General features: G+C 45.8%; 1 protein-coding gene across 1 annotated transcript in view; it reads left to right on the forward strand.

Annotated features, from left to right (window-relative positions):
* LOC115131840 (solute carrier family 12 member 5-like) overlaps positions 1-23,560 on the forward strand; it is a 107,429-nt gene that overhangs the window by 39,789 nt on the left and 44,080 nt on the right. Inside the window, exons 2-4 of the mRNA XM_029663867.2 lie at positions 18,261-18,364; positions 18,587-18,730; positions 20,989-21,135. Of these exons, the coding sequence (XP_029519727.1) occupies positions 18,261-18,364; positions 18,587-18,730; positions 20,989-21,135 (395 nt within the window). The remainder of the gene's footprint in view (positions 1-18,260; positions 18,365-18,586; positions 18,731-20,988; positions 21,136-23,560) is intronic.

A 23,560-nucleotide genomic window follows, 5' to 3' on the forward strand; every position in this document is an offset into this window, starting at 1 on the left:
CTTTGGAAACTAATCCCCAAAATGGGAGAATTAAACAGTATTTCCACTTTTGAGAATGTGGCAATGGTCCACGGACACTTAAGGGACAGTTATGACAAGTGTGTTTAATTTGGTGATCTCAGGAAGGACAGGAAACACATAACGGTACCTCTTAAAGTGTACATTTCCCAGCTGTCAGGTTTACATCTAAATATTGTGAAACATATGTGATTAAACATGAAACTATTTGTGAAAAGATGTAATGTGATGTTAACCTTCTAAATGAGAGTATGGATTTTCATATAAAGATTACCTAGTCAGTGGCCACGCCAACGTGAGCATGGCCATTACGTCGGTGTCAAGGAACCGCCCTTTTCTACTGAAATGTATAAATCCACCAGTGACGAAATTTACATTTCATGCCAAAGAGACCCACGGTAAGCCGGAGGTCTCGAGTGGTTAACACCACGCAAACCACAGTGTAAGCTAAGGTTGCAAATGATTCAACTCTGAGACTATCGATCACTACAGATTAAGAGTAAATCTTAGACTATAATTACTAGTCTGCAGCTAGAAATGACCTAAATCTAGAACAAGAATACCGACAACCGCCGAAGAACCTATTCTATGATAACTTTTCTGAATGGTACTCTAAAGTATCCATTCTAACCACCTACAACCAGGAAAGACATTGTGACTTCTGGGAAAGTGAACCTTAAACCCTACAGGACGATCAAGGATTTCAACAGAGAAGACAACAACGGGCGTAGATATATAAATTGCAATTATTATTGAGTGGCCATTCATGTGCAAAGGATTAGCATTTCAATGAACATAATTATAGACTGTGTGTAGTGAATCCATTTGGTCTTTCCCACTCTTTCTCAGTCCCAACCCTTTTCCTTATGTCTACCAAGCCGCCATATTGGCAGAGCCCACTAGGGACTTTTCTATCATTGTTAGTAACCAATATCTGCTGTTTGTTTGTTATGTATTTCTGTGATTATGTAGTTATTTATTGAATAAATAATTAAGGCCATTTGCATATTGCTGATTCATTATGGAAACTAGGCTTCGTGCAGATAACCAAGAATTTTACAATGTTTGGAATGAGACTAATGAGGTAACGATTAATAATTAATTAATAGAAGACAGATATTGATCAGATATTAAAATAACTGACGTTATATTCTGAAAATTATAACTTTCTAATCAACATTTTCCAGGGTGCACCTACTTCCTAGTTCATTAAAGTTTACATGATTATTTGAATCACGTAATAATAATTACACAGAGAATTGATTTGATAAATTAACAGTCATTTAATGATAGTCCAGACACGACACCAGTGATATTGCTCGGTAGCCTTTTTTAACATCACACCAATTGTTAGAGAAATAACAACTGCAAACTTTGCACAGATGCGGAAATATAGCAAATGTGGCCTTCCTGCCCAGGAAATATGGCCCATTTTTTTGTGTTAACTTCATGTTCTGTAATGGAAGATATTTACAGCGGTCCCAGGGTAATACGGTATCTCAGGGCCACAGCAAGGATACATCACTGTTAATTTATTGACGCTGACAGGCCACGTCATTACGTGAGAAGTATCAGGTTTAAGGTATGACTCAGATAAAGATAGTGTCGAAGAAACAAAAATGTATTTATAAAACAGGGGCAGGCAGGGGTCCGTAAGTCCAGAGAGGGTGCAAACGTACCAGAACAGCAGGCAGTCAGTCTCAGGGTCAGGGGAGGCAGGCGTCAATATTCCAGTAAGGTGTAGTAAGGTACAAAACGGCAGGCGGGCTCAGGGTCAGGGCTGGCAGAAGGTCAAACAGGAGACAAAGGGCTGTGAGACATGGGTTTAACTCTGGACACATGAAAGGTAGGATATATACGAAGGGTACGGGGCAACAGAAGACGAACAGCAGAGGGGCTAATGATTTTGGAGATAATCCAAGGTGGGGGTAGTTTCCACCCAGAGGGGCAGATCCCGAGTGGACAGCCAAATCTTTTGCCCGAGACGATATCGGGGAGCCGGGTCTGGTGGCGATCCACTTGTCGATACCTGGAGGTGGTCTTGAGGAGGGCCGACCGGGCTCTCCTCCAGGTACAACAAAAGAGGCGGGCAAACATGTGGGCAGAAGGTATGCCAACCTCCTGCTCAGGGAAGAGCGGGGGCTAATACCCCAGGGAACACTCAAAATGTGATAGGCAGAGCAGGGAAGGGTGTTGCGGGCATATTCGACCCACACAAGCTGCTGGCTCCAGGTGGTGGGGTTGGCGGCGACAAGGCAGTGGAGACAAGGCAGCGCAGAGTAGTCTCTAGGTCATGGTTGGCTCGCTCTGACTGGCCGTTGGACTGGGGGGTGGAACACGTAGGAAAGGCTGGCTGACGACCCAATGAGGCTGCAGAACACCTTCCAGAACCGGGACGAGAATTGAGGACCCCAGTCGGAGACCATGTCTACTGGTAGTGCATGGATCCGGAAGACGTGCTGCCCCATGAGCTGGGCCATCTCTTTGGCAGATGGTAGTTTGGGGAGAGGAATGAAGCGGGTGGCTTTGGAAAACCAATCCACCACATTCAGGGTGGCGTTGTTGCCATCAGACGGGGCAAGACCCATTACAAAGTCCAGGGAGATGTGAGACCAGGGACGGTGAGGGACAGGCAGAGGTTGGAGGAGACCAGCCGGAGCTTGCAGAGGAGTCTTGTTTTACTCACAAACCATGCGACGAATGCAAAGACGTCAGGGACCATGGTAGGCCACCAAAAGCATTGTCGCACAAGAGCCAGGGTCCGACTGGGGAAGGCCTGGGAGGCAGGCTAGCCTGGCGGAGTTGGCCCACTCCAGGACCGCAGAGCGGACCGCGTCAGAATCGAACATCCGGTTATCAACCCCCTCCCCCCCGGGGTTCAGCTGGGAACGCCTCACGAACATGCTTCCCTAATCCACAGATGAGTGCCAATGCCAGGCATCAGGTGGGTAGTATGTTCTCGGGTTCCAGGGTAGTAGCAATGAGGCTATAGTAGCGTGACAGCGTATCCGGCTTGACATTCTTGGATCCCGGCCGCTATGAGAGGGAGAAGTTGCCTGGAATTGAGGCGCTTGGCGGTGCTGAGATTTTCCAGGTTCTTGTGGTCGGTCCACACAATGAAAGGCTGTTCCGCCCCCTCCAGCCAGTGCCTCCAACACCATCTTCACCGCGAGAAACTCATGATTCACCACATCGTAGTTTCTCTCCGTGGTGTTGTGGAGCTGGGAGAAGAAGACGCAGTGATGTAACGACCACTGGGACAGGACAGCCTCCACTCCGGCATCCGAGGCATCGGCCTCCCCCTGGAACTGGCGCAACAGGTCAGAATGAACCAAGATGGGAGCTGTGGGGAAGCGATGTTTAAGATCCCAGAACGCCTGGTAAACAGCTGGGGACCACATGAACGGAACCTTGGGAGAGGTGAGTGCAGACAGGGGGGAAGCAAGGGTGCTGTAGCACCAGATAAAGTGTCGATAAAAGTTGACGAATCCCAGAAAACGCTGCAGCCATACTGTGGACGTAGGCTGGGGCCAATCCACCACCGCTCTCAGCATCCCGCGATCCATCTGTACGCTCCCTGAAGCGATGATGTAACCCAGAAAGGGGATGGTGGAGCAATGGAATTCGCACTTTTCTGCTTTTGCAAAAAGCTGGTTCTCCAGGAGGCATTGGAGAACCTGTTGGACGTGGAGCACATATTCTTGGGTGGAGCGGGAGAAGACGAGGATGCCATCGAGGTAGACGAAGATGAACCGGTTCAACATGTTGCAGAGAACATCATTAATCAGAACCTGAAACACAGCAGGGGCTTTGGTGAGGCCAAAAGGCATAACCAGATACTTGTAGTGACTGCCGTGTTGAAGGCAGTTTTCCACTCGTGCCCTTCTGTATCCACACCAGGTGGTAGGCATTCCATAGGTCCAGCATTGAGAACACAGTGGCCCCCTGGAGCGGCTCGAAGGCCGAGGAGATGAGGTAGCGGGTAGCGGTCCTCACCGTGATGTTGTTGGTAGTTGATGCACGGGCACAGGGTTTTGTCCTTCTCCACATAGAAGAGACCTGTGCCGGCGGGAGAGGCAAAAGGATGGATGAACACGGCAGCTAGAGAGTCCTCAATGTAGGTCTCCATAGCCTTGGTCTCCGGACCCGACAGGGAGTACAGTCGTACCCGTGGCGGAGTGATGCCTGGGAGAAGATCAATCATATGGTCGGTGTGGCAGCAGCGAAGTGACCCGGGCCTTACTGAACACCTCCCGGAGGTCCTGGTACTCTGCAGGGATGGTGGAGAGGTCCAGGGCAGCTTCCGAGCTCCCAGGAAGACGTCCCAAGGGAAGGCTGCACTGATTTCAGGCAATGGGCGGGGCAGAACTGGCTAGGAGAATCCCAATACCACGGGAACCTGAGGAGAATTAATGAGCAGGAACTAGATCGTCTCTTTGTGGTTCCCTGACACACGTAGGTTGGTGGGGGTGGTATTGTGGGTGACTCGGCCAATAGAGCACCCATCCAGTGCTCTAACGTTCATGGGAATGAAGAGGGGCTGAGTGGGGATATCCAGCTTGGAAGCCAGGGTAGTGTCCATAAAGCTCTCATCAGCCCAAGAGTTGATGAGTACCCAGAGAGATTTTGACTGGTTATCCCCCCTTTTTTTGACATGGTCTGAAAATGGCATGAAAAGGAATGCAAGTAAGGGGTGAGGAAAAGTTATCCGTATGGCCCACCAGAGTACTCACTTCTACCGGTGAGCCTGGTCTTTTAGTGGACAGGGGGAGACAAAATGACCAGTAGTCCAGCAATACAGGCAACTCTTAGTGTGAAGCCTGCACAGGCGTTCGGCTGGAGACAGCCTAGCTCTGCCTAGTTGCATTGGCTTGGGAAGAGGTGAATCCGCACCTCTTAGGAGGACCCCGATCGGAACTCGGGTAGCCTCGGGTTCTCTCAGCAATGGAGCCGTCGGGGTCTTCCGGGATACCTCGGCGCCGAAGTGGAATCGACTCTCCTCTCCTTCCTTCGTTCCCGTAGTCGTCCATCGATCAAAATGGTCAAGGTGATGAGCGAGTCGAGATCCATCGGTAGTTCCCAGGCTGCAAGCTTGTCCTTAACTTCTCCGATACTCTGTGTAGGAACGTGTCAAACAGCGCTTCCGGGTTCCAAGCACTCTCAGCTGCCAACATGCCACCACATAGCCTGCCACTCTACGGGAGTCTTGGCGTAGCTGGAGCAGCTTGCAAGCAGCCTCTCTCCCAGACAACAGAGAATCAAACACGTTCGAACTTCCTCTATGAACTCCTCCAGACCCGAGGCAGACGACGGACTGTTGCTCCCACACCGCCATGGCCCAGGTGAGTGCCCTCCCGGACACCAGCGTAATGGCTTATGCTATCCTCGAGCGGTCCGAGGGGAACGAAGATGTCTGCGGCTCAAAAATGAGGGAGCCCTGGGAGAGAAAAGGCAGGCAGGTCCCGGAATCTCCATCATAGTGCTCCGGAGGAGCAGTGTAAGCGGTGTTCTCGGAACACTGGGGCGTCCGGCGAGGTGACACTGCTAATAGTTGAGTTACTCAGGGCCTGGGAGGTTACCGTTGTGGTAGGCTGCCTGACAGACAAGCTGCAAAATTGCTCCAGCAATGTGTTTGGAACCCTTCCATAAGACCGCGAAACAACTCCTCGAGCCTTCCAATGGTGGCTCCTTGGGAGGAGATAGCGCTGAGGAGCTGGTCCGAGTCTGTTAGGTCGGTCATGGCCAATTCTTACTATCACGTTTAAGGTATGACCCAGATGCAGACAGTGTCGAGAAACTAAAGTTTATTTCTAAAACAAGGGTAGGCACACGACAGGTCAAAGACAGGCAGAGGTCAGAGAGGATGCAAAGGGACCAGAACGGCAGGCAGTCTCAGGGTCAGGGCAGGCAGGGGTCAATAATCCAGTAAAGTGGGGTAAAGTACAAAACGGCATAAAAGCTCAGGGCAGGCAGAAGGTCAAAACCGGGAAGGGCTAGAAAACAGGAGCAAGAAACAGGCAGAAGCAAGGGAATAAATGCTGGTAGGTTTCACAAACACAATGAACTGGCAACAGACAGGTATAAATACACAGGGGATAATGGGGAAGATGGGCGACACCTGGAGGGGGGTGGAGACAATCACATAGTCAGGTGAAACAGATCAGGGTGTGACAAGAAGCAATAGTGTCGACATGGTTTAGAGGCATGAGAGAGACACAGAGAGACAGAAAGAGACAAAGAGACAGAGAGAGAGAGAGAGAGAGAGAGAGAGAGAGAGAGAGAGAGAGAGAGAGAGAGAGAGAGAGAGAGAGAGAGAGAGAGAGAGAGAGAGAGATAGATATAGATACAGCAGTTTTTGACTGTGTGTCCAGTGTTTGAAAAAGTATCGGCGGAGGTTAAATCATCAGCCAGCAGTGGGATGTTGGCCTGCTTAACCTCAGTGCTGGGTAATCTTCATGCCTCTACCATCCTATGAAAGATTATACATTTCAGATATATGGCTCTGATGTTGGGTGACTGGGACTCAAAGTGTAGAGGGAAAGTAATGCACCAGAGAAGATGAAAAATATACACACACATACACATACATGCACACAAATAAACACGTTTTAGAAAACCTGGGAAAAGTACAAAAAAATCCAAGCAGATTACATTCTAAACCAAAAGCAAAAAACATGGGTTTATGTGCAGATTTGAAAACTGCTGTGGATTATTGTATATTCAGGAGGTTGGCCATTGGTGTTATTTTACGAAGGGAATAAAAAGCTCAGAATACAATTCTACATTATGTAAAGTGATATGTTCATTTGAATATTGACATCTTCATAAAAGCAGTGATTTTGGGACATGTTTTTTGGTCTCATTACATCGATGTAAATGAGAGCACTGCTTTACATTGCATTGAGATGAGGGAGCATTGAGTTCAGGTATGGATAGGCTAAACAATGCAGCCAAATGCTACAATCCTCTGTACAAGCTCAAACTACATAGCATTACATGTTTGCCAATCAAATTTGACAGGTAATGAGTCTTTAGGGTAATGTTCCAAGTTTCAAAGGATTACTGTGCTGTGTGAGAGCAATGTGGCTGCTATTTGCCTTTTTGTCCTTGCTTTTAAGATTAGAGTATAATACCATTGGAGCCCTCGATACAAAAAACACAACTGACTGACTATGAGCTATTATGACCAACCTGTAGCTACCTCTACATGTTCATCATCAGAAATGCTTGTCTTGGGGCCTCCCGGGTGGCGCAGTGGTCTACGGCACTCCATAGAACCAGAGACTCTGGGTTCTCGCCCAGGCTCTGTCGCAGCTGGCCGCGACCGGGAGGTCCGTGGGGCGAAGCACAATTGGCATAGCGTCGTCCGGGTTAGGGAGGGTTTGGCCGGTAGGGATATCCTTGTCTCATCGCGCACTAGCGACTCCTGTGGCGGGCCGGGCGCAGTGAACGCTAACCAGGTCGCCAGGTGCACTGTGTTTCCTCTGACACATTGGTGCGGCTGGCTTCCGGGTTGGATGCGCGCTGTGTTAAGAAGCAGAGGAAGTATCAGACTCTAAAGAGGAAGTGCACATTGTCCTTGAATGTCCCTGCTGAGGGTGCTAACTTGGCTCACAGGAAAGGGTGTTACTGTGCATGTTACTGTTCCAATAAAGCTTTTAAAAGTGTTGTGTCTCTCAGTCCAAACGGTTTCGGAATGCATACAGCACCCTTACCCCTTGCCCAACTGTAGCTCATGAATATGGATGAGAAACACTTAACCTCTTAACCTCTATTCAGTCAGCGCATCATAATATCTGAGAAAATATATCTGAGAAAAAGATGAAAAAAAGATGCTCCACTTCTGCTGCACATGAATAGTGATTTTGCAGCTGCCTGATCACGTCAGTGTTGAGCACAGGTTTGACTGTTAAACAGTGAGGCAGGCTTTGCATGTAAAGAAAGAAGGAAGCCCACTGGTACTGAGCAGGATTTGTAATGCTCCCATTCTCCATTCTAGGTCTATGGTTCTGTTCTAGCTATACAGTTCAAGTAAATTCCTTATGGAGCTAATTTAACTAAGAGTTTTGTAATGCTGGTCTTTTAGTTAGCTGAGGTGTTAACGTATCTCTCCACAGAGACCAACAGATGATTTACAGCAGGTTTCCCAGCCCTATCACAGCCCTATCCCCTAGCCACCTCTCTTCTCTCTCCATCCAATCAATTAAAGGGCTTTGTCTCTTCCATCGCCTGGCACTCTCCCCAAGTGTTTTGGCTCATCCACTCAGGTACTGTAGTGTATCAGTGTTTTAAAACGCTACAGGGATTAAGGCCTTGTGTTTGTGTGGTTTTCTGCTTGTCTGTATACTGGTTTGATTATCTGCACCGGAGACATTACACAGATTACAATAAAAGGACAATCGCCGTGATGCGGTGTCATAATCAGTGTTGATGTTTGCATTATGTTTATGTCAGACCTTTTTATTTCACCTTTATTTAACCAGGTAGGCTAGTTGAGAACAAGTTCTCATTTACAACTGTGACCTGGCCAAGATAAAGCATAGCAGTGTGAACAGACAACAACACAGAGTTACACATGGAGTAAACAATAAAGAAAGTCAATAGCACAGAAGAAGAAAAAAAAGGCATGAGGAGGTAGGCAAAAAATTACAATTTAGCAGATTAACACTGGAGTGATAAATGATAAACGATCAGATGGTCATGTGCAGGTAGAGATACTGGTGTGCAAAAGAGCAGAAAAGTAAATAAATAAAAACAGTATGGGGATGAGGTAGGTAAATTGGGTGGAATATTTACCGATGGACTATGTACAGCTGCAGCGATCGGTTAGCTGCTCAGATAGCAGATGTTTAAAGTTGGTGAGGGAGATTTTTGCAATTCATTCCTGTCACAGGCAGCAGAGAACTGGAAGGAAAGGCGGCCAAATGAGGTGTTGGCTTTAGGGATGATCAGTGAGATACAGCTGCTGGAGCGCGTGCTATGGGTGGGTGTTGCCATCGTGACCAGTGAACTGAGATAAGATGGAGCTTTACCTAGCATGGACTTGTAGATGACCTGGAACCAGTGGGTCTGGTGACGAATATGTAGCGAGGGCCAGCCGACTAGAGCATGCTGGTCGCAGTGGTGGGTGGTAGAAGGTGCTTTAGTAACTAAACGGATGACACTGTGATAAACTGCATCCAGTTTGCTGAGTAGAGTATTGGAAGCTATTTTGTAGATGACATTGCCGAAGTCGAGGATCGGTAGGATAGTCAGTTTTACTAGGGTAAGTTTGGCGGCGTGAGTGAAGGAGGCTTTGTTGCGAAATAGAAAGCCGACTCTTGATTTTAGATTGGATATGTCTGATATGAGTCTGGAAGAAGAGTTTACAGTCTAGCCAGACACCTAGGTACTTATAGATGTCCACATATTCTAGGTCGGAACCATCCAGGGTGGTGATGCTAGTTGGGCGTGCGGGTGCAGGCAGCGAACGGTTGAAAAGCATGCATTTGATTTTACTAGCGTTTAAGAGCAGTTGGAGGAAACGGAAGGAGTGTTGTATGGCATTGAAGCTCGTCTGGAGGTTAAATAGCACAGTCTCCAAGGAAGAGGGCCATAAGTATACAGAATGGTGTCGTCTGCGTAGAGGTGGATCAGGGAATCGCCCGCAGCAAGAGCAACATCATTGATATATACAGAGAAAAGAGTCGGCCTGAGAATTGAACCCTGTGGCACCCCCATAGAGACTGCCAGAGGACCGGACAGCATGCCCTCCGATTTGACACACTAAAATCTGTCTGCAAAGTAATTGGTGAACCAGGCAAGGCAGTCATTAGAAAAACTGAGGCTACTGAGTCTGCCGATAAGAATATGGTTATTGACAGAGTCGAAAGCCTTGGCCAGGTCGATGAAGACGGCTGCACAGTACTGTCTTTTATCGATGGCGGTTACCTTGAGGTGGCTGAGGTGCACCCGTGATCAGCTCGGAAACCAGATTGCACAGTGGAGAAGGTACGGTGGGAATTCGAGATTGTCAGTGATCTGTTTGTTGACTTGGCTTTCGATGACCTTAGATAAGCAGGGCAGGATGGATATAGGTCTGTAACAGTTTGGGTCCAGGGTGTCTCCCTCTTTGAAGAGGGGGATGACCGTGGCAGCTTTCCAATCCTTGGGGATCTCAGACGATATGAAAGAGAGGTTGAACAGGTGACATGATTGAATCTAGGCTTAGATCTGTATTTTCACTTTGTCCCTCTCAATGTTCTACCTATCTCCCTCCAACTGGTATCACTGTGGAGGTAGAGAGTGAGGTATGCGGGACCAAAGCAGTTAAGATGGTGCAGGATAGCTGAGCGGTAGAATCAGTTCACAACTAAAGTGTGTGGACGTCCTTACCTGTCACGATCAATATGGCAGGTAAAGGGCGAAGAAAGCTGTATGTAAATCTAACGGAGGTCAAATCGATCCACACACACACACAAAACACACTCACAGATGGCACAGGCATACAAACGCTCCCTTACAACATCCTCTATTGTTCTCGATTTCTCAACTCGATAACAATCTATTTAGTTTACAATAATTATAATGAATAATCAATTACTACAGTAAGAATATGTTCAGTGAACAATTTGAATTCCAAATGCAGAAAGATTAAATACATCTTAAAAGCATTTTGAGACCTTGTGAGGAAAGTTAGCCCATTTCATGGCCCATTTCTATAAAGCATGCAGATAAGGACTAATTCAATGTTGAAGCACATGCACTTGGATAGGGACATAGAAAAGTATAAAGCAGAATAAACTGCTGTGCACATTGCGAGGCCATGCCTGTTGATTAAAAGAGCCGGGCTATTGTTAATGATATGAGCCACTCCATCTGCTCCCTAATGGGCATCTCAGGAATGAGATCAGGTTTGTATACAGCATATTAAGATGACATGTTATAGCTCTAGTAGCATGGTGCTATCCAGACCCATACACTATAGGGGTTCTACCATGCAAGAAGATCATAGTGTGCTGCAAATGCTTCGTTAGAGATTTCCAAGTCTTCCAAGAGTTTGATCTGGTTCTAGATATAACCTTTTTAAGATCCATGTAAAACCCTTCCCACAGAGGGTTCTTACATAGAACCCAAAAGAGTTCTACCTGGAATGAAAAAGGGGACAGCCGAAGAATCCTTATAGAACTCTTTTTTTCTAAGAGTGTGTAGACTCAGTTTTACTGTGCAGTGATGTGCTGTGTGTTTTAGTTTTTGTTGGTGTGGTTGGTTGGTTGTTCTGTGCTACCTGGCTGCCTGGCGCTAATGCACTGCAGTGACTCTTTAGTATTCCTCTCCTGCCGTCTGAGAAGGTTCTCCTCTGGGACTGGCGGGGAAGAGATGCAGCAGGTGCCCATATCGTCCACCGCTCCCTACCGCCCTCCATACACACTATTAATAAGCCCTGCACACAGAGTCTGTGGCAGGCTGCAGACAGGGCCATGCAGGGGACACAGTCAGAGCGCCTGGCCAGGCTGGAGAGGGGACAGGGCAGGCAATCCAAAAAAGTATTGATTGGATGACTGGGCCTCTCTGTGTGTCAGAAAGTGATAGGGGCTGCTGACTGTAGGACCCACAGAGGATGAACACAGAGCAAGGCCAAGAGACTGTTAACTATTCTGTTAGGTGTGTTGTCTAAGGTGTGTGTGTATGTGTGCGAGCGTCAGCGTTCCTGCTTGCCTGCATGTATGCGTGTCTACTACCCCTCTGTATCCCCCGAAAGTGAAATAACACCTCCTAATATCAAAACCACACTGATTTGTTTTCATTTCTATGAGGTTCTCTGTGTGATATGACATATCCAAGATGGCGTAGCAGTCAGACGTCTTGTCGTGTCGTGTCCCTTGTATATATCGTTTTTTTAACATATTTTTCTTCGCATATCTTTTAAAACATTTTCCTAAACCTCAACATCTAAATACTCTCCTGCAACCCGCCTCACCCAATGTAGCGTGGATCTGCTTTTTTTTTTAGAAAGTATTTATATTTACTTCGGATCCGGAACCCCTCAACTGAAGCTAGCCAGCTAACTACCAGCTATCAGTCAGCAAACCATTGCTAGCGGTCATCAGCTAACCGGTCATCAGCTAACCTTTAGCTCGGAAAGCTCTCGCCAGTTCGAACAACGTGACTCTAACCAGAGCATAATGGACCTATTATTTTTATCCCCGGATTCCCACCGCAAACGGAACTTTCAGCTGGATCTTCACAACTAGCTAACCGCAACCCCGGATGATTACTCCTGGCTAGCGTTTCCATCCACTTAGCTTGAAGCTAGCCCGGCCAGAGCTCCTGTGCTACCACCGAAGCATACTCCTGGGCTACAATATCCGGACCCACGACCGGTCTATCGATGTCACCGCATGAAGAGGCATAAACAGACTCACCCCATCACGACGTCCCCCAAAGGCTAACTTTCTAGCCCTTGCTATCTGCTTGCTTGCTAATTCGGCCTGCTAACTGCTAGCTTGTTTAGCCCCGGTCCGATAACTGCTAGCTTGTTTAGCCCCGGCCTACTAACTGTTAGCTTGTTAGCACAGGCCTGCTAACTGTCTGAATCGCCGCGTCCCCAGCCAGCCCAACCACTCACGGGACCCATATTTACTTTCAATCTCTTTTCGATTTTTAATTTGATTATACCTTCCGGTAACCTGCCTCACCCAATGTGATACGGAATCACTATTATTTTTTATTTTTAGAACACATTCAAGAACCTCCAGAAGCTAACCAGCTAACTAGCTACAAGCTATTTAGTCATTGTTAGCCACTGCTAGCGGCTTTTACCTTCTGCACAGCCAGCCAGTTTTTTAACCTGGATAATACTCGCCAGTCTAGCTTCCCTGCCCCATCCACTGATGCCCCCTGGACACTGATCACTTGGCTACATAGCTGATGCATGCTGGACTGTCCATTAATCACGGTACTCCATTCTGCTTGTTTATGTTTTATCTGTCGGCCCCAGCCGCACTCAGGCTCTGTGTAGTTAATCCGACCCTCCCTGCCTAGTCAACGCCATTTTACCTGCTGTTGTTGTGCTAGCTGATTAGCTGTTGTTGTCTCACCTACTGTTTTAGCTAGCTCTCCCAATTCAACACCTGTGATTACTGTATGTCTCGCTGTATGTCTCTCTCAAATGTCAATATGACTTGTATACTGTTGTTCAGGTTAGTTATCGTTGTTTTAGTTTACAATGGAGCCCCTAGTTCCACTCTTCATACCCCTGATACCTCCTTTGTCCCACCTCCCACACATGCGGTGACCTCACCCATTACAACCAGCATGTCCAGAGATACAACCTCTCTCATCATCACCCAGTGCCTGGGCTTACCTCCGCTGTACCCGCACCCCACCATACCACTGTCTGCGCATTATGCCCTGAATATATTCTACCATGCCCAGAAATCTGCTCCTTTTATTCTCTGTCCCCAATGCTCTAGGCGACCAGTTTTGATAGCCTTTAGCCGCACCCTCATACTACTCCTCCTCTGTTCTGCGGGTGATGTGGAGGTAAACCCAGGCCCTGCATGTCCCCAGGCACCCTCATTTGTTGACTTCTGTGATTGAAAAAGCCTTGGTTTCATGCATGTCAACATCAAAAGCCTCCTCCCTAAGTTTGTTTTACTCACTGCTTTAGCACACTCTGCTAACCCTGATGTCCTTGCCGTGTCTGAATCCTGGCTCAGGAAGACCACCAAAAATTATGAGATTTCCATACCCAACTACAACATTTTCCGTCAAGATAAACAATCTACTGCAGAGATAGCCTGCAAAGTAATTTCATACTTTCCAGGTCCATACCCAAACAGTTCGAACTACTAATTTAAAAAATGACTCTCTCCAGAAATAAGTCTCTCACTGTTGCCGCCTGCTACCGACCCCCCTCAGCTCCCAGCTGTGCCCTGGACACCATTTGTGAATTGATCGCCCCCCATCTAGCTTCAGAGTTTGTTCTGTTAGTTGACCTAAACTGGGATATGCTTAACACCTCGGCAGTCCTACAATCTAAGCTAGATGCCCTCAATCTCACACAAATCATCAAGGAACCCATCAGGTACAACCCTAAATCTGTAAACAAGGGCACCCTCATAGACGTCATCCTGACCAACTGGCCCTCCAAATACACCTCCGCTGTCTTCAACCAGGATCTCAGCGATCACTGCCTCATTGCCTGTATCCGCTACGGAGCCGCAGTCAAACGACCACCCCTCATCACTATCAAACGCTCCCTAAAACACTTCTGTGAGCAGGCCTTTCTAATCGACCTGGTCCGGGTATCCTGGAAGGACATTGACCTCATCCCGTCAGTTGAGGATGCCTGGTCATTCTTTAAAAGTAACTTCCTCACCATTTTAGATAAGCATGCTCCGTTCAAAAAGTGCAGAACTAAGAACAGATATAGCCCTTGGTTCACTCCAGACCTGACTGCCCTCGACCAGCACAAAAACATCCTGTGGCAGACTGCAATAGCTTCGAATAGTCCCTGCGATATGCAAATGTTCAGGGCAGTCAGGAACCAATACACGCAGTCAGTCAGGAAAGCTAAGGCCAGCTTCTTCAGGCAGAAATTTGCATCCTGTAGCTCCAACTCCAAAAAGTTCTGGGACACTGTGAAGTCCATGGAGAACAAGAGCACCTCCTCCTAGCTGCCCACTGCACTGAGGCTAGGTAACACGGTCACCACCGATAAATCCATGATTATCGAAAACTTCAACAAGCATTTCTCAACGGTTGGCCATGCCTTCCGCCGGGCTACTCCAACCTCGGCCAACAGCTCCGCCCCGCCCGCAGCTACTCGCCCAAGCCTCTCCAGGTTCTCCTTTACCCAATTCCAGATAGCAGATGTTCTGAAAGAGCTGCAAAACCTGGACCCGTACAAATCAGCTGGGCTTGACAATCTGGACCCTCTATTTCTGAAACTATCCGCCGCCATTGTCGCAACCCCTATCACCAGCCTATTCAACCTCTCTTTCATATCGTCTGAGATCCCCAAGGATTGGAAAGCTGCCGCAGTCATCCCCCTCTTCAAAGGGGGAGACACCCTGGACCCAAACTGTTACAGACCTATATCCATCCTGCCCTGGCTATCTAAGGTCTTCGAAAGCCAAGTCAACAAGCAGGTCACTGACCATCTCGAATCCCACCGTACTGTCATGTCTTGTCATATTATGTCTCGTTCCTGTTCTTTCTCTTCACTCTGTCTCCCTCTGCTGGTCGTATTAGGTTACCTTCTCTTTCTCTCCTCCTCCAGCTGTTCCTCATCTCCTCTAACTACCTCGTTCACCCTTTTCCCACCTGTTCCCTTTTTCCCTCTGATTAGGTCTCTATTTCTCTCTCTGTTCCTGCTTCTTTCTTTGTCAGATTCTCGTTTGAGTTTCTCATGCCAGAAACAAACTATCGTCTCGTTTGCTTCACCCTTGTCCCGTCCTGTCGGAATCTGCCTGGCAAGTGCATCCGTACTCAGCTAACTGTCTTATCGTTGGTACTGTGTCCAGTTCATCTGATGCTACGTGAGATCAGGTACCACTGTTCCTCTACGACCCGCGCCTACCCAGAGAGACCTGCAGCCTGTCGCCGCTAACCCAGCTATTCTCCTCTGCTGCTAAGAAGGGGGCTCTTTTGTAATTATCAGAAGGACTTTTTGTTTCATTTGTCGCCCTCTCTGCGGGTTGTCTATTTTTCCATTATCTACATCTGAAGAGGATCTATGTCTTCCCTGTGTTTACATTAAAGGACTCTGTTTTTGTTAAACCGCTTTTGGGTCCTCACTCAAGTGCATAACACGTACCTTCTCCCGCTGTGCAATCTGGTTTCCGAGCCGGTCACGGGTACACCTCAGCCACGCTCAGGGTACTAAACGATATCATAAATGCCATCGATAAAAGACAGTACTGTGCAGTCGTCTTCATCGACCTTGCCAAGGCTTTCGACTCTGTCAATCACCATATTCTTATCGGCAGACTCAGTAGCCTCGGTTTTTCTGATGACTGCCGTGCCTGGTTCACCAACTACTTTGCAGACAGAGTTCAGTGTGTCAAATCGGAGGGCATGCTTTCTGGTCCTCTGGCAGTCTCTGTGGGGGTGCCACAGGGTTCAATTCTCGGGCCGACTCTTTTCTCTGTATATATCAATAATGTTGCTCTTGCTGCGGGCGATTCCCTGATCCACAGACGACACCATTCTATATACTTCTGGCCCTTCCTTGGAGACTGTGCTATCTAACCTCCAGACGAGCTTCAGTGCCATACAACACTCCTTCCGTTTCCTCCAACTGCGCTTAAACGCTAGTAAAACCAAATGCATGCTTTTCAACCGTTCGCTGCCTGCACCCGCACGCCCGACTAGCATCACCACCCTGGATGGTTCCGACCTAGAATATGTGGACATCTATAAGTACCTAGGTGTCTGGCTAGACTGTAAACTCTCCTTCCAGACTCATATCAAACATCTCCAATCTAAAATCAAGAGTCGACTTTCTATTTCGCAACAAAGCCTCCTTCACTCACGCCGCCAAACTTACCCTAGTAAAACTGACTATCCTACCGATCCTCGACTTCGGCGATGACATCTACAAAATAGCTTCCAATACTCTACTCAGCAAACTGGATGCAGTTTATCACAGTGCCATCCGTTTTGTCACTAAAACACCTTATACCACCCACCACTGCGACCTGTATGCTCTAGTCGGCTGGCCCTCGCTACATATTCGTCGCCAGACCCACTGGCTCCAGGTCACCTACAAGTCCATGCTAGGTAAAGCTCCGCCTTATCTCAGTTCACTGGTCACGATGTCAACACCCACCCGTAGCACGCGCTCCAGCAGGTGTATCTCACTGATCATCCCTAAAGCCAACACCTCATTTGGCCGCCTTTCGTTCCAGTTCTCTGCTGCCTGTGACTGGAACGAATTGCAAAAATCGCTGAAGTTGGAGACTTTTATCTCCCTCACCAACTTCAAACATCTGCTATCTGAGCAGCTAACCGATCGCTGCAGCTGTACATAGTCTATCGGTAAATAGCTCACCCGATTTACCTACCTCATCCCCATACTGTTTTTATTTATTTACTTTTCTGCTCTTTTGCACACCGATATCTCTACCTGTACATGACCATCTGATCATTTTTCACTCCAGTGTTAATTTGCAAAATTGTAATTATTCGCCTACCTCCTCATGCCTTTTGCACACAATGTATATAGACTCTCTCTTTTTTTTTCTACTGTGTTATTGACTTGTTAATTGTTTACTCCATGTGTAACTCTGTGTTGTCTGTTCACACTGCTATGCTTTATCTTGGCCAGGTCGCAGTTGCAAATGAGAACTTGTTCTAAACTAGCCTACCTGGTTAAATAAAGGTGAAATAAAAAAATTAAAAATAAATATATATTTACCAAGATAATGAATACACACAATTTGGAATATCTGGTTCCATTTGTCATTGCCATCACGGACCCTCCCCACACAAAGCCTGTATCGGTCCATCTAAACAGAGCGTTTCCTGGCTCTAGCAACTATGAGTGCTAACGTAATTAAATACTGAATAATGAATCATTTCTCCAAGCTAATATCATTTATTTACAAACAACTGTAACCGTTTTCCTCCTCTTCCTCTGAAGAGGAGAGGCGAGAAGGATCGGAGGACCAATATACGGCGTAGTAAGTGTCCATGGTTCTTTTAATAAGAAATACTCAACATGAACACAACTGATAAAAAAAAACAATAAACGTGAAAAGAACAAAAACCAAAACAGTACCGTGTGGAAACAAACACCCACAAACAAACAGTGAAACCCAGGCTACCTAAGTATGATTCTCAATCAGAGACAACTAATGACACCTGCCTCTGATTGAGAACCATACTAGGCCGAAACATAGAAATCTTAAAATCATAGAAAAACAAACATAGACTGCCCACCCCAACTCACGCTCTGACCATGACAAAACAAAGGAAATAAAGGTCCGAACGTGACAACAACACATTCATACTCATCGAAATCCAATCATTTCTCTCCTCCTGTTAAAACAAACTGGGTCTCTCATTTAAACGTAAATGAGAAAGTACATTTTCAGTGTGGCTAATGTCTGTGTTTTGCAAACGTTTATATTCAAAGAAAGAAAAAATCGAAAACCCCTCACCCCCATTTTAATCAACATCTCTCCTTTAATGATTATATTTTGTATAATGTGTGTTTCTCTGTTAACTGTTGGTGTGCTGTCTGTTTGTTGCAGGTGATGGGAACCCCAAGGAGAGCAGTCCCTTCATCAACAGCAGCAGTGCCAGCGACGTGGAGAAGAGCCAGCAGTACAATGGCAAGAATATGGCCCTGTTTGAGGTCTGTAACACAGGGCTCCCTAACTTGCTTCCCTATAATTACACAATCATTAAATACCGTCATTACTTTGTTCCCTTCGTTTGAAACGACCACCTACAGTATATACGACGCCTTGCTTGCTCAGGCACCAGATGGTTTGAATTCTTTGAAATAAGTAGTGGTTTCTCAATACACCTTAGAGGGCTGATATGATGTCTGTCCACCTGTCCCTGTGTACTGCAGGAGGAGATGGACAACAGTCCCATGGTGTCGTCCATACTCAGCAGTCTGGCCAACTACTCCAACCTGCCTCAGGGCAGCAAAGAGCACGAGGAGGCCGAGAACGAGGAGGGGGCGGCTCCGTCCAAAAAAAAACCTGCTGTCAAGGTACTTCATCTAATCTAAACTAAAGTCTGGTCCCTAAACATAAACATTAGCTGGAGTTTGAATTGATCTGATGCGGCAGAGTATGGCCCTTCCTGACAAGGTGGAGGATTAAGGTGATTAAGAACGGAAAGGAGGATTACTGATGACGCTGTCAGCCATGTTTAGGCCTGGACAGGACGTGATTGATGGCTTTGTGTGCTGCCCTTTTCCTTCCCTGATGTTACACATCAGTTTGGTAATTTATAGGACCTGAGCAGGGCCACATTAGCCCTGTTAGCCCTGTTATGTGCAGTGGAGCATAATCCTGATACATGAAGCTACTCTCTAGGCCTGTCTTGTTACACTGGTCTGAGTCAGGTTACTGTGTATCATTCACTTCCACTCCTTTTCTTGTTATCCACATCCAAATTTGACAGCTCCTTCCAGCCAAGAGGCCACAAGAGGCTGGTATTATGAGAGAATATTATTAGGATGTGGTATTATGAAATAACACATGTAATCATGTAGTAACCAATAAGTGTTATATTATATTTTATTTTATATTTGAGATTCTTTAAAGTAGACACCTCTGGCACGGATGACAGCTTGTACACTCTTGGCATTCTCTCAACCAGCTTCATGAGGTAGTCTCCTGGAATGCATTCCAATTAACAGGTGTGCCTTGTCAAAAGTTATTATTTTTATTAAGTTTATTTCCTTCTTAATATGTATGAGCCAATCAGTTGTGTTGTGACCATGTAGGGGTGGTATACAGAAGAAAGCCATATTTGGTAGAAGACCAAGTCCATATTATGTCAAGAACAGCTCAAATAAGCAAAGAGAAACAACAGTCCGTCATTACTTTAAGACATGAAGGTAAGTCAATACGGAAATTTTCAAGAACTTTGAAAGTTTCTTCAATTGCCGTCGCTAAAACCATCAAGCGCTATGATGAAACTGGCTCTCATGTGGACTGCCACTCCTCAGTAAAATGCACATGACAGCCCGCATGGAGTTTTCCAAATGGCACCCAAAGGACTCTCAGACCTTAAGAAACAAGATTCTCTGGTCTGATGAAAACAAGATTGAACTCTTTGGCCTGAATGCCAAGCATCACGTCTGGAGGAAACCTGGCATCATCCCTACGGGGAAACATGTTGGTGGCAGCATCATGCTGTAGGGATGTTTTTCAGCAGAAGGGACTGGGAGACTAGTCAGGATCACGGGAAAGATGAACGGAGCAAAGTACAGAGAGATCCTTGATGAAAACCTGCTCCAGAGCGCTCAGGACCTCAGAAAGGGGCAAAGGTTCACCTTCCAACAGGACAACGACCCTGAGCACACAGCCAAGACAATGCAAGAGTGGCTTCGGGACAAGTCTCAGAATGCCCTTGAGTGGCCCAGCCAGAGCCCGGACTTGAACCCAATCAAACATCTCTGGAGAGACCAGAAAATAGCTGTGCAGCGTTGCTCCCCATCCAACCTGACAAAGCTTGAGAGGATCTTCAGAGAAGAATGGTGAAGTGAAGTCCTATGGGAGATCCAATCCCATATAACTCAATAGCTGAAAGCCATGTCTGATCAATTGAAGAGTTTGAGAACTACATTTTCTCCTCTATACATATCTAGACAGACAGGCCCACATTAAGAACATAATTAGATGGTCCTTCTCCCTAGTAACAGGACAATTGCTAGTCATTAGCTAAATGAGCTGACAGAGATAGAGGATTTGTGCAACCTCAGCCAGTATCCTAGAGCCACCTCCACCTGCGTGAATAGAAGAGTGAAGTAAGTGTCCACTAATATGATATCATACATCTGGATTAGTCCATGTAGTGAGACACCGAGGAATCTCTGTTGCCTGAATTTCAGCTTTATGCCTCACAAGCAAAAAAAGCCTTCAATCATGGAGAGCCACAAAATGATCGCAAGCCCAAAATAATGCCATTCAAATAGGTTAACGAGGGAGGAGATGTCCCCATTTTGACTGAACAAAGAGCTTGTCATTCTCTCTTCATATTATTACTGTCTTTTTGTGATGGGCTAGAGGAGGGCTTGTGAGTTTCTTATGAGTCTGTACTGTATTTGAGTATGATGAGGGCAGTGTGAATCAGTACTGTATCCACTCAACTCAGATGCCTGAGCCGGTCACTAGAGGAATTTGTTTTGTTCCACTAATGGTGTGGGGTACATTACTGTACTTTTATCAAGTTTGTACTGCCATGCCACAGTTAAACATTTTCATATTTAATCAGTATTGATTCGTGTTTGTTCTCCAGGCACCATCGCTGGGCACTCTGATGGGGGTGTACCTGCCCTGCATCCAGAATATCTTTGGTGTGATCCTGTTCCTGCGGATGACCTGGATGGTGGGCATAGGAGGGGTCTTTGGCTCCTTCATCATCGTCTTCATGTGCTGCTCCACGGTGAGTCACAGCTCTGGACCATATTCTTTTCACTCACTCTCTCTCTCCTGTTCTCTTCCTTTTTCTTCCCCTTAAACTTTCTCTCTCTTTATATCACCCTCCGTGTTTCCCTCTTTTTCTCTTTCTCCCTTCCATCCACTTTGTCTCTCCCCTCCCCTCTATCCTCTCTCCATCATTGTTAGAATGGGCACTCTGCCAGCCAGAGCAGAAAGAGAGGCACGTTTGCAGCACTGATAAGGATATACTCAATGCCACTTCCATTTGAATTATGTTTGATGTCCCAAAGCTCTCCCAGTTGAGTAAATCCTAGTTTAATCCTGTTTTGACCTGAGGTAGCCCTGAAAGCTTTACAGAATACATTTCCCTTAACTTACTTACGTAAATATATATATCTTTTTTTAAAGTGTTGTATACCCAAGTATATTTTCAGATTCCATCACATTCCGGTTCACAGTCATTTCATAATGTTCTACTGAAAATAAGGATTTAAGCCATAAGAACTGTAACTTAAATTTCATAATGCATTTAGAATGCATTTATCCAAACGGTGTTCCTTTTGGTTTGCTATAGCCTTAGTTCTCAAGGCTAGTACTATCTTCCCCATGAGCCAATCCCCAAACACTAGGTGACTGCCCTTACCCACGCCTGTCACTGATCCAGTGACAAATGAAGGCTAGCTAGCGCTCTGAGCTGCTATCAGCTCAATGACTGCCGATTAGCATGTCAGCAGCAGCACTGACCCTGAAGGCAGATATAGCCCATCCCGAACTGATCAAAGACAACATCAAACCCCAACAACTCAGCAGTGAGCTCAGGACTATAAAGAACTGCTACTTGGGGCAATACATAAAGGTGGTGACCAGTTGGACCTCTGTTCCAGTCCCACCCCAGGGATAGTAGAGGGCTGTGTGTTACATTACTAATAGACTAGAAGACCCTGAGCAGCAAAGCCTGCTCTTTGTAGAGATCCATCAGATGTGTTAGATAGAAAAGACATCAGGATGGGAGAAGTGCCTGAGCTATCTTATTATAAGAGATGTGTGTGCTTCCCAACCCAACACTGATTTGCCACTTCATATACTTATTTCATGTCTTGTTATGCTTTGTACATGGTGATCAGTTCACATCACACATATCATTTATCCTCACTTGATAATGGGTAACCTGATCTCAGTACTGTGCCAAAGAGCATGACTTAAATAGCAGAATAGACCAAAATGTCATACCCTCTAAATTGTTGTTACCCAAAATTACAACCAACTAATTGCAGCATTACCACAAAAATGGAAGAGGCAAGTGGAAGGGGAAAAAATAAGGAACTTGTCTGTCATCCCTGCATTAAAGACCAAAAATGGTTAAAGAAATTTGTGATAAATAAAAATATATACCAGTTTCATTTAAGGACCAAAAAATTGACAGAGGTGCTCTAAATTGGAAAATAGTTGGGAAGAGATGTACCGATTCCATGGCACATGGTTTATGAATTGACACACAAAACGACACCGGATTCAAAATTATTATACAAAATTCTTGTTTATCTTTCATTTACAATCTGTAGAAACTATGAGAATAGAAAGGTTCAGTACTTTTGTGAATCATCACAGCACAGTTGAAAAATATATGGCAAATAAAAATCCAAAATGGATAATGTTAAGCAATAGAAGGGAGTGGTTGAATGGAGCTGAAGGGTGAGACTAATAACAACAAGATAACAAATGTAAAACAAACTGGGACTGAAAAATGTGTATAGGATCAGAACTTTTGTGAAATAGCACAGTTACAAATAGAAATCAACTGGATGGACATCAGAAATAGAGGAAGGCCAGGACTAACAACAAACAAAATACAATTATTTTAAAATAGATTGTGTCTGTAAAATATGTATAGTATGTATAAACTGAAGGTAGAAGCCTAAGTGTTATTGTTATTTAGTTTACTCAAATTGGGGGAGGGGTGGTAGGGTTTGTGGGGAATAATAAAGGTATATTCTAAAAACAGTGTGCACTGCATATACAGTGCCTTGCGAAAGTATTCGGCCCCCTTGAACTTTGCGACCTTTTGCCACATTTCAGGCTTCAAACATAAAGATATAAAACTGTATTTTTTGTGAAGAATCAACAACAAGTGGGACACAATCATGAAGTGGAACGACATTTATTGGATATTTCAAACTTTTTTAACAAATCAAAAACTGAAAAATTGGGCGTGCAATTCCTGACATTTAATCCTAGTAAATATTCCCTGTTTTAGGCCAGTTAGGATCACCACTTTATTTTAAGAATGTGAAATGTCAGAATAATAGTAGGGAGAATGATTTATATCAGCTTGTATTTTTTCACCACATTTAAATTGTTGACCCATTTGCGACCAAGCTTTAACTTCCTGACTGATGTCTTGAGATATTGCTTCAATATATCCATATAAT

Source organism: Oncorhynchus nerka, linkage group LG7, assembly GCF_034236695.1.
Source record: "Oncorhynchus nerka isolate Pitt River linkage group LG7, Oner_Uvic_2.0, whole genome shotgun sequence".
Lineage (NCBI taxonomy): Eukaryota > Metazoa > Chordata > Actinopteri > Salmoniformes > Salmonidae > Oncorhynchus > Oncorhynchus nerka.